This window comes from Syngnathus floridae, chromosome 11, assembly GCF_059516105.1.
Source record: "Syngnathus floridae isolate MCC-2025c chromosome 11, RoL_Sflo_1.0, whole genome shotgun sequence".
NCBI lineage: Eukaryota > Metazoa > Chordata > Actinopteri > Syngnathiformes > Syngnathidae > Syngnathus > Syngnathus floridae.
Window position 1 is genome coordinate 12,292,793 of NC_142423.1, and position 13,338 is coordinate 12,306,130.

The 13,338-nt window shown below is 42.1% G+C and overlaps 1 protein-coding gene across 12 annotated transcripts in view; it reads right to left on the reverse strand.

The window, feature by feature from the left end:
* Positions 1 to 7,534: 7,534 nt before the first annotated feature.
* The window catches only part of foxp1b (forkhead box P1b), an 84,549-nt gene continuing 78,745 nt past the window's right edge, over positions 7,535 to 13,338 (reverse strand). For 11 of the 12 annotated variants that reach the window (XM_088389551.1, XM_088389546.1, XM_088389545.1 and 8 more), the window contains one exon: positions 7,535 to 10,964. In XM_088389551.1, the coding sequence (XP_088245677.1) occupies positions 10,820 to 10,964 (145 nt within the window). In that variant the 3' untranslated portion in view covers positions 7,535 to 10,819. The remainder of the gene's footprint in view (positions 10,965 to 13,338) is intronic. The other variant, XM_088389549.1, reaches the window with a different exon arrangement.

Here is a 13,338-nt window from a genome sequence, read left to right on the forward strand (position 1 = left end):
TCCGACATAGTTGAGTCGTGTATTTACTTTGAGCTGGATAAGAGGCGGAGAGGCTATAATCACTGATTGAAATGTAAATGTGAGGAAGCTAGCTGAAGTATTAACGCTGGTGAGCACTCAGAGTGGAGCTATGAATTACAATCCGCCGCGCAAATTTTTCTCATCGGCCATTATGTAAATGGCGGTATAAGTGACCGGTTGTATTTGAAACAAAAATCAATGCGGGAGGTGATAAGTGAGAGTGGCTGACAGAGTGGTTGTAGATATTTTAAATTCAGGGATGATAATTTTATCATGCAAAGTATATTCATTACAAAAGGCTCCCTGCTTGCTAATACAGGAAGTTAATATTTACCATAGTTTGGTTGGCTGTTGGCAATATGGGGTGTTTTTCCATACTTTGGCAACTAAGTGATGAATTAAAATTCAAGAAGTAAATCATTTTAGACATTGTTGTCTGTTCAAATAACAGAATGAAAAGATTCTAATGCTGACCTGAAATAACATCAACACTTTTATCGTTACTTTTTCCTCTCTTGTTTAGAAAAGCAGCGGCCTTGACAAAAGAAGTCAAGGGGTAGGAGGGTGGAGGTACGGCGGGGACTAATCGGTCTGGACTAGCCCAGTGGCGTGTACCCAGCCCAGTTCCCCGTCTGTAAACAATAGGGGTGTGGATTAGTTTGGAAACAATGTGTTTATTTAAAAAGGCCACTTCCTGTATGCACTCAGCAAGTCTCCCATTAATTTTATTGGCGACAGCTCCGGTTTAGAAAAATCATTGTTTAGAAGGGGGAGAAAAATACAAAACACACCAAGCGAAAAGGGACAATTTGCATCCGGGCTCGGTTCCTGTGTGATAGGACATTGGCGTTAATAGAAGTCTACCGTTTTTTTTTTTTTAATCATTGGCAGGGATCTAAGACTGAGAGCGAGAACAACAAATGTTGACGTCTTGTTGTTTTTGTTGTTGGAGCTGCTTCAATAGACACTTTCTCCTCTGTTTTACATTAAAAAAAAGAAGAGAAATCACTTTGTGCTTAGTCTAAAGTGCCTTCAGCAGTCTGCACAATGTGCCTTGAGGGGCCGACACGGAGCGCGTGTTGCCAGCCGCCAGCCCTCTGCAACCGCCCAAAGCCACATCCTGTTCAAAAGGAAAAGATTTGCACTTTTTCTTCAGGAGAAACAAATGCATTAACTCAAATCTCAATTACTCATAAAGCACCGCCGTGCTCTCGCTTGCTCCCCTGTCTCCCAAACACATAAACTTGCAGCTGATCCGGTTGTCAACGCAGCTGGAAACAAACAAAACATCTCACGGGCCGTCAAGCCCAGCCAATTTAGCGATACTGAGCGGCCCCGGCGGAGTTTACGAGTTCATTTCTTAGAGTGACAGATATGAGGGGGGATGAAAAGGCATTAAGAATAAGCGGCGCGACCTCGGCCCGTGCAGACGTGCGCCGCGAGGCCAAAGAGTAACAGGTAAAGTCGGGGGAGGGCGCTTAAGCCCTCGTTAGGCATGTAAATCCCACCCTTTACAGGCAACGCGCCCCAGTAGATCCCTGTCAATTTCCTGCAGCTGCGTCCGGATGGATTTACATGAATACACTCTATCACTAGCGCTTAACCTTCTCTATTAGACATTGACTTATTTTTGGGAGGCTGATGAAATGACTTTGATTTCTTGCCTGGCATGGTGTTATTTACAAGCCACGCTGCGTGGCGTCCTTTGTACGGCAACACTCGGGTTTTGTTCCACACAAGAAGGTTAGCGGGCTGTTTGGCGATAAGCTGGCACAACCCCTGCAAGGAGATAGCGCTCCGTGTTTCTGTCAGGCTTTATCGTCAGCTGGAGTGAAACTAAACCGCTGCTAAGCGAGAGTAGAGGGACCATTTGCCTGGATTACGGGCGTCAACTTTAATTTCAAAGACCAGTGGTGTATCCAGGGAAGGTGCAGGCTTCGCTTGGCACAGATTGGCAGTAGTCCCGCGATAAGCGCCCGCCGGCGCTGTTTGCATTCACCGTGGGGGCCAATTGACGGTCTTGACGTGTGCTCATTTCGTCAAACACAATACGAAGAGCAGCAGGGCTACAGATGCAATGCCAGTTGAAGAAGACAGAAAAAGGGAAGCGGGAGAAAGAGCTGCACATTTTCATGCTTTTTGCTTTGAGTTGTAATCCCACCGGGCCATAAAGTCTCATTTTAATTACATGAGGTAGCAATGTGTGCATGAAGGATTTTCTTACGCTTGGGTCATGGCCGTTTACCTGTAAGCAGCCCGGTAACCGTGCAGCTGGTAAAATTAGCTGCTTAGACATAAAAGACGTACGAGTTTGGCTTACATTGGCAATTTTCAATGAATTACCAATGCGAGCCAATTTTTCAATCACTTTGGTTGGGTTGCACCCAGAAGGTTTTAAAACTGAGCTGAGCACTATTTAAAATTAATCTCAGTTAAGCAGAATTTAAAGTGATAGGGATGAGTGTGGATGAAAATTAAAATTGATTATTGGGGAATTAATTGTAAAGGATACACCACCGAAACCCGAGCCTGTTTCAACTTTTTGAATTAAACATTGTTGGTAGCTAGCAAAAAAAAAACCTTCTTAGCTTGATCTGCGACGTTATGACTCGGCAGAGAAGCTCAAAATGTTTTGCCTTTGACAAAAAAAAGTTAATGGAGGGATATGGGCATACAAGACAAGCATTTTGAATTTTGAATATGCTCTTCTGCACGATGGAACAAAATGTTTTCAGAGGATTCCTGCATCTCAGCGTGAGTCCTTTTCACAGGACAAATTGAGATGAGAGCAGCCGACTCGTTCTCGTAATATTAACCATCATGAACCTTTTTGCCAAATGTCTGACAGCAGCAAAATATTGTGCTCCTGCTTTTTGTTTTCAAAGCAGTTGTGAGATTTTTATGAAGCATAATCCCAACATGAGGGCCTTCTTGTTTCACTCTGTGTTATTATTTGGAAAAACATTTCAAAGGAGCTGTCACATGGGAGCAAATATCATTTACAAACCACTAATGACTTGCAAACAGACCTCTCGCCGCTGGTGTAAAATGCCGCCTCCTCGCAGCGGCTTCTCCGCTCGCCTCTCGACAGGGACGAGCTGTGGGACGCTGCGCGCTTCACAATCAAACAGAAAGTCTCCCCCCGCCTTTTTTGTCTTCCTTTAACTCTGCCAATAACCATGCCGCTAACACATGAATTCTTAAAAAAAAAAAAAAAAAGTCAGTCCATTTAAATCTGTCATCACCGTGTCCTTCTAATGGTTTTTAGGTGTGTGTGTTTGTTGCAAAAATTCAAATGAGACACTAAAATATGCACATATTCTCTGCCGAGATGGATTAGGGTTTGTGTATTAATAATAAAGCAGGTTTTAATATTATTACACTTTGCATTTTCGGAGTGGATCACACTTACCCGCCCTGCTACTGGACTGCTAATAATGAGCCATCAATAAAACATTCTCATAATGTCACAAAGACATTGGTGGACTCTAATTGTACACAGGTCGAATTCGTCATTTGTCTCTCTCACACACACACACACACACACACACACACACACACACACACACACACACACACACACACACACCCGAGACTTACAGAGGTAGGCTGATGCGGGCTGACAGTTGGCGCATCAAGCCTCAGCTTCATTAATGTTAATCATCAGACGATTTTCAATAAGCAAATCAACACACCTATGCAAATAGTTGAACCTGTTTACTCTTTAATGAAATGTTCTCTTTCCAACACCGTGTAATGTTTTTTTTAGCCTTGGACTACCCCCCCTTACATGCTTCTGTCATTAAATTGGCTAAAAGTCTGCAAGGACAAAAATTACATTAGATTCTTGTTAAAACTCAATGCAAAAGTTTTCTGCTTTAACTCGGAATGATTATTTTTTAGCCTCATCCGGCTGTAATGAGAAACGGAACAAAGGGAGCCCAGGATGCTTTATTGCAATCCACATGGAATCAGTTAATGCAAATTGTAACTAGTTAAGCACCGCAAAATAATATGACACCATTGTCTGCAGCCGATTAGTATTATAATGTTAGGATGAGCAAATAATCATATTTCCTCGGTGATACAATTACATTATTTGTTCGGGTTGTATTATACACCAATAAAAGCAAACATCATATTAGGATTCATGGCACTTTTCGCATTATCTTATCAATATGCGGAAATAATTGTCTGCCGAGCGATTAAATTACATTATTGTGTATCTTTTTCATGCCTAATAAATAATGATGGATGGCTCTTATTTTCATCAGCACCTGCAACCATTTTGTCTTCTTCCCGCCACCAGTTAAAAATGAGAAGATAAATAAAGAAATCAGGTGATGGAGTGGGGACAAAAAAAAAAAACGCTTGAGTGATGCCATCACCGCAGGTTCTTCCCGATAAACTTTTCAGTGGCTGATCAAAGCAAAAACAGAGCAAACACGGATGCCAGACAAACACCCTAAAAGTCAACACACAATTGTTTATTCGTTGATTCATCTAACATTTATTTAACATGGAGATGAAAAATAAGTGACTGACTTGCTGACAAAACCTCCACAGCTTGACGTGCGTGTTGGCAAAACTCAAAAGTAAATACGAGTCGGCAAGTATTAAATCTTCAACTTGGTAGGAATCGTCACGTCACTTCCAAAACACGTGTTGCTGGAGCTTTGCTGGAGCTTTGCCCAAGCCTTACGCATTATCCGTTTGTGTATAAATGATGCGGCAGTTGTTTGTTTCCATATGTCAAATTCTACAATGAATTATTTGATGGTACACATTCACATGCTTGTAAATGATAATAATAAAAAACGCAGGTAAGTAAGAAAAGAGCAAGTTGGCAGAGGCCCTACTGAATTAATCATCTACTTTGTCACCAGTCAACATAAAGTTCCTGTTGCATGTGCTGCATTTGTTGGCGTACCCGCGTGGTGATAAAACAAGGTAAGCACTTTGCACAAACCCTTGTTAATTGCCATCAGAAAGAGAAATACTGTTATAAGTTCATAACTCAGCAAGTCATGCCTTGTGCACAGCTAGCCGTACAGCCTTGTCGAAAAATTTACATTTTAATGAAATATTTGAATAAGCTCTTGAAATTCACTCTACCGGGTCTCCCCGTACTAAAACCAACATTTCATGTTTGTGTTTTGAATGGCAGCGTCAGAGAAATTAACATGCCAATCATATAGATTAGGGGTGCACCAATGTAAAGGCAAAAGCTTCTTTAATCAAGCTTCACTGCGGGTAAACACTGCTCAGGACAGGCTGGAAAAATAGCTCATTTTTCTCTCTGAAAGAAAAATATCATTAAATTCACAGAGGGAAAAAAACTTTAAGCTAAAAGGAATGTATTTTATTTATTTATTTGTTTAAAACAACAATTAATATAAAATAGCAGATTTTCTCTCAAATTTACATTTAAAACTGTCTCTATATGAAACCGTCCCTCGATAGTTCAAAATGGGGTTTCAACATAGGGTCAGGTTTTAAAAGTAGGGTTTGAAAGAAGTGTTGGGGTTTTAATTAAATTTAAAAAAGCCTTACGCTACATGGTCATTTTTTTTCTAAAAAAAAAAAAAGCCTTACTATATGGTCATTTTTCATTAAAAAATGTTAACCCTCATCTAGCAAGTAAAGAGACATGAGAGCATGAAACCTCCAGCATTCACCCAATGAGGGTAATTATCCCTGCTTACACACACCATCACGGCTAACTGACGTGATAAGCACCTTTATACCCCCCCAATCCTCTTTTTTTTAATTGCCTGAACTCGCTTTGAGACCTGCCTGCACCTTCTAATAATGCAAAACACTTGGCTGGCTGTGAATGAGTGAATGTTGTGCTGGCCTTGCCGTATTGTTGTGTGTGTGCGTGTGTGTGTGTGTGCAGGGGCGGACGCAGCGATGCATGCCTTTTGAACAGCAGGTGGTAATTGAAAGAAAACAAGGGCTGATTAGGGAAGCGTCTGGCAACTCATGATCCAAACAGCGAGCCGCAGAGGAGCCCGAACACAAGAGCCCTGGAATAAAGTGGTCATCATCTCATTAACAGAACACGTTTTAATTACAGAGTAAACCAAGCCGCGCACTGTGTCAATTTAACTGATGTGCTAAGTAGCGGTTTACAATATCCGAGACGTACAAATAATTGGAATGTAATTACGTGCAGGTCTATTGCGCAGCGGCGCGTGCCTGCAGCCCATCTTAATAAACACATTTTCACACCAAACCACAAAACGCAAACACGGCAGCACTGTTAATTGCCGGACTACAATGTTGGGGTTCGGTCAGTGTTGGCTGCTGGAGGCGGTGGAGGACACGGTGTTTCTTTTCAAATGATGTAAACAGTGACATGTAATTAAAAATGTACGTTTGAATTGCTTGTATAGATTCTTTTAGTCTGACATGACACCGGGGTTTTTCACATTTGTCTATCAAAGTAGGGTCGAAGTTGAAAACTTGGGTCAGGGTTCTTATGTGAAGACTCAAGGCCTCTGTGTTCATGTCTTATTGCATCAAGGTTATATTTCAGTTGTTTTGCGTGATTATTATTTATCTTTGGAATAAATCTTTTGTTTCATTTATTTGAAATCTTTTTGGATCCGTCTATGACTCCGGCCATTGTCATGGAAACAACACGGCGTCGGGTACACAATTGCGCTGCCTGCACCGTGGCAGCGCCTCCAGCAAGGTTGCTCGGGATTTTATATTGTTTCCATTAAATCTTCTTGCTCAAAAGCCCTAATTAATAATCCCGTGACATTTATGTCTTCCAGCTGTAAGCTAAGCAAGAAACAATTTATGTCACCTAAAGCTTTTTAACAAATCAATGCAAGTATTTGTAATTGCTTGTTTCACAAGATTAAAAGTACTTAGACTTGATCTTTGCCTCCTGTTTAGCGGCCAGCCTGACCCGTGCCCTGCTCGTAAAAACACAAGTCGTGGTCATCAGCATTAGGCCTCAGCAAAATGCACGCGCTATTATATTATTCCGACACTTTTTTATGCCGCAACAATTTACAACTTATCAAATGCAGTTACCTAAATTGCTACGGGCAAAAGACCGTATAACTGTCTCTTTTTAATTATGATATCATTTAATGTCGAGCCAGATATTCTGAGTCGTGATGACAAACACAAGTCGCTATTAAATTGCATCGGATAGAGAAAAATAACGGCAAATCTAAACCCTTGTGGCACTGTCGCGGTATTTCTGATCCTCCTGCAATTGTGTATTGGCGACTTTAAAACCTTCACGTCGTATAAAATCTTTCACCTGTGGACCTGCATGATATCTCATGTTGGTGCCGGTTTCTTATGGTTTAGGGCCCAAAATGAGCTGTGGGTTATAATTAAGGGTTACAAACTCGAGTAAACAAGTGTTAGGGTTTCAAAGTAGAAAAATAAAATATGGAAAAAAAGAAACCCGTGAACTCATGGTAATATGTAATCCCTGAAATAAAGCGAAGTGCAGGAAAAATAAACCGAGCCAGAAGAAGCGGACTTTACAACCAGCATTTTATTGCATGTTTAGAACGCTCACGTCAGTAGTTGGCACTGACTACAACAGAGTGGTCTGCATCGGTTAGATGAGGAATGAGGAGGTGACACACTCGTGGAAGCGATGCGCAAAAATAAAAAAAAAAAAGAAAAGAAACAACATAGTTCATCCTCCAATAAATAAAAGAAACGAAAGACCGAGCGGCAAGATGAGAACGTGGCCCCTTTCCCCACCCACCCAAAAAGTGCACGGTAAGAGCGGCGGAAATCCAAGAAGCGGACTGAATGTTTGGCGGCGATGGAACTATGCGACAAGAGTCTATAATAACCTCTGCCCACCGACAATGAAACTTTAAATCAGAAAATAAACAACAACGATAAAGGCTGATGAGGAGGGCAAATCTGATGCACCACTGATAATTCTCCTTTAAAAAATAAAAACCAAAAAGACATTATTTAACAATAGTCTTTACATCTTTTACATCTTGGCACTGCATATTTGTCTTTTTCCTATTAACTCCATATAAAATTATCATTGTTTTATTTTTAGGGGCCACTTCCACCATAAGACCCTTCCTTCTACACGAGCCGGGAGTTTGTCATGCAACACGTCTCCGTTTAAAGAGAAAGCTTCCTTTTGCACGTTTCACATAGAAGGCAGTGGTTGGACCATTCAAAGGAAGTATCAAAACACAACAAAGGGAAAGTCTGTACAAAAAAATTCCAAAGTCAACCAAAACAGAGAAAATTCTGTTCCTATATTACAGTTGAAAATCCCAAATTGGGAGGAGGATCCCGCCCAGCTAGCCAGCCAGCCCCCACATCTGCCACGATGATTTTTTGTTTTGTTTAAATTAAGAGATATGAAGTTGAATTCATGTGCGGCACAATTTGATATCCCAATACTGTTGCGAACGCACAAATCTATCTTTTGACAAAAGTGAAGGGGAAAAAAATAAAATTTCAACTGAGTCATCAGAAAGCTAATTGTTAAAAATCGTTCTTTTGCTTCATCTCACACACACACACCTACATACACTCGCACACACACGAGCGCAACCGAGTGCTTGGTGCAAATCAAAGACCGAACCTCGAAGATATCCTCCACATGATTTTTGCCTTTTACTAAACACCAAAAATATTTTTTGTTGAATTTGCTCAATTCTATTTTGTCTAGTGATTGCAAAAAACTGAATACAATGTATCTGGATCCAGATGTTTTTATTTTTTTACAACCATTTGACAAAATAAAATTGAGTAAATTCAACTCAAAAATTTTCACTTGTAGGCTGGGACGAGAGGTTGTTGGGCAAATCGGACTGTTCTCACCGTCTACTGACACTGTGATGCCTCGTTTGGACAAATTGGCCTCTTCTACTTTGTTTTTTTTGGGGGGGGGGGGAAATGAGCATTAAACGCATCTGTCACAAAGTACCTTCTGCCCATCTTAAATTGAATTGAGTGCTTTGTTTTTAATATAAAAAGTAATACAGAAACTTAAAAACAATCAGAACGTCTCATCTGTGTTAGGGTACATTGGAAGCCAGTCGGGATGCAAAAACAGCTAAAAACAGGCATAGAATCATTCAAAAAGAGAACATGGAATACAGAAACAAAACATGGCATGATTTCCGTGGTCCACTTGAAGTCAAGAAAGTTGTCTAAAATGGTCTCAGCAAAGATTTCTTAATTTTGTTCCTCTCCTTTCCTCTATAATATTAATAATATTACTTACCGCACTTACAAAGACAAAATGTTTCCCTAATTTGGTCGGAATGGCTGGTCAAAGCCTCTGGCTCATTATTTTTTGGTTATTGCAGTAGCCCATTTTGTGACACCTCCTTTGGTTCACAAATCGCAGCGGACTGAGCGATTTGAGAAAACTGGAGGAGGAAGCCATTTTGGGCCTGATCCACTTGCTGCATGGTTACTGATTTTGTATCTCTTTGGTAGTGTCAGAACACAATTTTTAGCACCCGCTGATTCCCCAAAAGCCACATACAACTGCGAGAATGAATAAGAAACAAAAGTGGGATTCATAAAAGACCAATTTTTCTAACTGTGTTGATACGTTGTCGGAAATGTGCATTTTCAGACCTTTCTGAAATATTTAGACTCTTTCCCTTCCTGAAGTAAACCTTCTTCTGCTGTGAAATGATCGACGCCCAGGTCAGAACCAAATCACAGCGAAAGAAAGTTTATCTGGACTCAAGTTAGAAATGAAACCCATACTTGATCAACAACGGTGGCTATGTTCAGGAATTAGTCCAAATCATTATCTTGCTGGTGCACGCCTGACATTTTCATTTTTCCCCCTCACTAAACTGCTTGTAAGTGATCAAAAATTGTGTTGCAGCCCAACGTGCTCGGGTTTGTTTCAAAGTGTAATGTCATAAGGATAAATCAGAACCTGTATAATTTCTCTGTCATTTATTCACATCTTAAATTAAACTTCATGGATGCACGGAGAGTGCCTTCATCATAGGAATGCTGCAATGCCAGTGGACTTCATTAGAAGGGGTGGCGAAGGGGCGCTGAGGTGATGAATAGCCAGGCTACATTTTTTTTTTTTTGCAGAGTAAATGACAGAAAAATGATACATTGTGAGACATTTTTTTTTAAAAACAACATTAGAGGAAATCATAAACATTCATCATCAAGTGCGGAACACACACAAAATCTCCACAGCATGGGCATGAGGTCTGATGAGTTTATAGAAAAGACCCAAAAAAAAAAGACAACATCAATAACAGCATTGGCTGATGGAAAGACATTGTGTTGATAAAATTGAACTGTCCCCCAACCGAAAAAAAACACCCCTCTCACAGTAGATGGACTCATCGTGATGCAAAGTATTGAAGGCAGTGAAAGCACATCCCCCGATTTGACATGTCAGTCACTTGGTCTTTGTCAATATGTGTCCTCACACAGGCAAGATGTGGGGAGAGGGCATAGAGTGGGGGGTGGGGAGGAGCAGGAGGGCAAGATGTAACCCCGTCACAGTCCGCCGTCCTGCCCGAGTGCTGAGGGTCTTCGTCCCCTTCTGGTTTCTCATCGGTGAGGCGAGCGTGTCGCCGCGTACCAAACTCATCTATCCGTCCGTCGCAGGGTAGAAATCAAAGTTGCTTTGACTTCAAAAGTCAAAAGAGGCCGGGGAAGGAAAAGAACCCATGTTTTTGTGAGTCACAATATGTTTTTATGGCACTATTCAAGAGGGACTTGGCGACGGCGGCAATCAAGCGTCCGAGACGGCTATTCGCTGTGCGTCTCCCAGACGGATGCGCGGCCTTCACAGCATGTCGTCGTGGCCCTGGTCGTCGTCGTAATCTCTGTGGTGGTCAAAATCGGGACTGTGATGGACAGTCGTTACCAGGGAGAGAGGTCCTTCGTGCTCCTCGAGGTCCAGTGGTTCCTCTTTGACGCTGATGTGATGCCTTGACCAGCAGAGGAGTTCAAAAATGAGAATATGCTTTGCTTTGTATCATAAAGCAGAGGTGCCAGAGGAGTTCAAAAATGAGAATATGCTTTGCTTTGTATCATAAAGCAGAGGTGCCAACCGAGAGAAATGTACTTCCAGAAATCTACAAACTCTTTTGGATTGTTGAAAATTTGTTCGCGAGATTATGCGATGCAGGAGTTTTGAATTACGGGCGAAACGAGATACGGACAAAACGTAACAGTTGGCAGCTTGTGTAACCTTTCAGGGTGACTGTAAAGAAACGGGAACAAAAACAAATGTCTGGCATCATTTGGGGACCCCCTCGTTGGAGCCAATGATAATTTCAGTTTTCTTTTCAGGTATTCTAATGCGGGAACGGTGTTTTATTTTCATGGCAACCAAGAAGCAGGTATTCACTCAGAATTGATAAATGAGGAAGATTAACCGCGAGAGACGGGAACGGGAGAGAATGGACTCCGCCGAGCGAGCGAGTAAGCGAGTGTTGTCAGCCTTGCGGTGGCGCGCCGCGTCTTCCCCCTTCCTGCTCGTTAACATGCACAACCTGCGAGACGGGTCTCCGGAGGATGACCCCGAGCCGGCTTCTATCATTAATCAACTTCAAGCAAACACAGCCCTCAGACACCACCGCGCGCGCTTTAAACCCCGCAATTAATGCATATTTTCAAGCAAGTGTCAATAAAGGAAGAAAAGCGCTGGCAGGGAAGGCGTGCAAAGAGAGCAGCCGCCCGCCCGCCCGCCCGCCCGCCCGCTACAACTCTGCGATAAGAAACGTGGCCCTTCGGAGAATAATAACGCTGTCACTTGTAAACAAGGCAAAAACATGAGCGCCACCCCCCTCCAGCTCACAGTTTGGCCAAAAGAGGCACTAAAGAGATGAGATGTGCCAAATTTCTCATTACGCAAACAGAGCAGGAATAAAGCGTGAGGGGCGACGGTGAGTGTGGCACAACGCAGGCGATAAACATTAAAAGCAGCTGCGGGAGACTCGCCGCGCCAGGCCGCCGCCATCGTGGGGGCTGAGCGGCCCACTGCCGAGCGCTGGGCTCATTTACCCGCGCTGACAAGGGACTAACTGGCACTTGCCTCTTTTCTCAAGCTCGTATTTGACAATCAGACCGTATGCTAATAAGCTGACATATTTTGTTGCAAATCTGGGAGGGGCGGGGAGAGTAAAGTCAGGTTTTCTATCATTTTCACATCAAAGTAACCCCACAAGCGCTGTAGCCTCAGGCACGAGTCTGTGGCTGCAAGGCAGACATGAAATTGTTATCACTCGGCTATTGAACAGCATGCTGATTCAACACTTTGCTTATAATTAGCCTTCTCTGGATACCTGACGTTCATTTGGCCAGTTTAGAAAAATGCTCGTTGCTTGGCTTTCAAATGTTAAGCTTGAACACATCTTGACTTTGGAACGTTTGAATTTGTTGCACATTTTGACATCAACCAGATAAATAAATACACATTTCAGGATGGGTTTAAAAATTTCCCAAGTGTTTGTTTATAATATTAAAAGTGTGCTTAGGACTATAATATAAAGTTATGGGTCTTGAATACCTTTAGGAAATGCTAATTGAATATAGACCTGATTACTTTTGATTTCTTGCCTTTAAATATTTTGTTGCCATAACGACTGAAACTACTTGAGTTCTCTTTACTTTGTGCGCTCCAAATACAGTTGCCTTGCCTTTAACTGACAAAAAAAAAAATCCATATTTATTTTCAGCAAATGCACTACATAGAGCTAATGCCAACGTGGATCGAATAAAAATCAAAAGAAAAGCGCTGAAACTACTTTTGTCTTGGCATAAAGCATATACACTTAATTATGAAAAGAAAGAGTGAGAGTGTTGAGCCTAAAGCGAGACGCGGAGGGGCAGAAGGGAGAAGCAGGCTGCCTTTAGGCCAGCACACCCATCCTGTCTCTGCCTTTCCTGTTCCACGGCCATGCTCACAGCTACAGTATGTTCTCTGTGATAAGGGATGGCACTTTCCTCTAGTTGGCCCTGAGCTTTTCTTTTTTTTTTTCTTTTTCCCCGCGTGCGTTTTGTTTGCAGGCGAAATTTCGGGAGGCCATCCTCGAGTGCTGTGCCCTCACATCTGGAAAGCATGCGTGGCGCTGTATTATTTTAAGCTTCAAACAACTTAGTAGACACTCCTACTCAACAAGTGAATTGGGAACTGCGGTTGGCAGGCCAAGCGCAACTTTCCAACACAAGAGCTTTTGAATCATGTCCCCCAGACTAATTTTGCTTTTCGTGTTGTTTTTCTTTAGGCGGCTCCTCCACACTGTTTAATGTGTCGGAGCTCACGTTTCACGATATCTGAGCCGACGGTTAACTCACTTT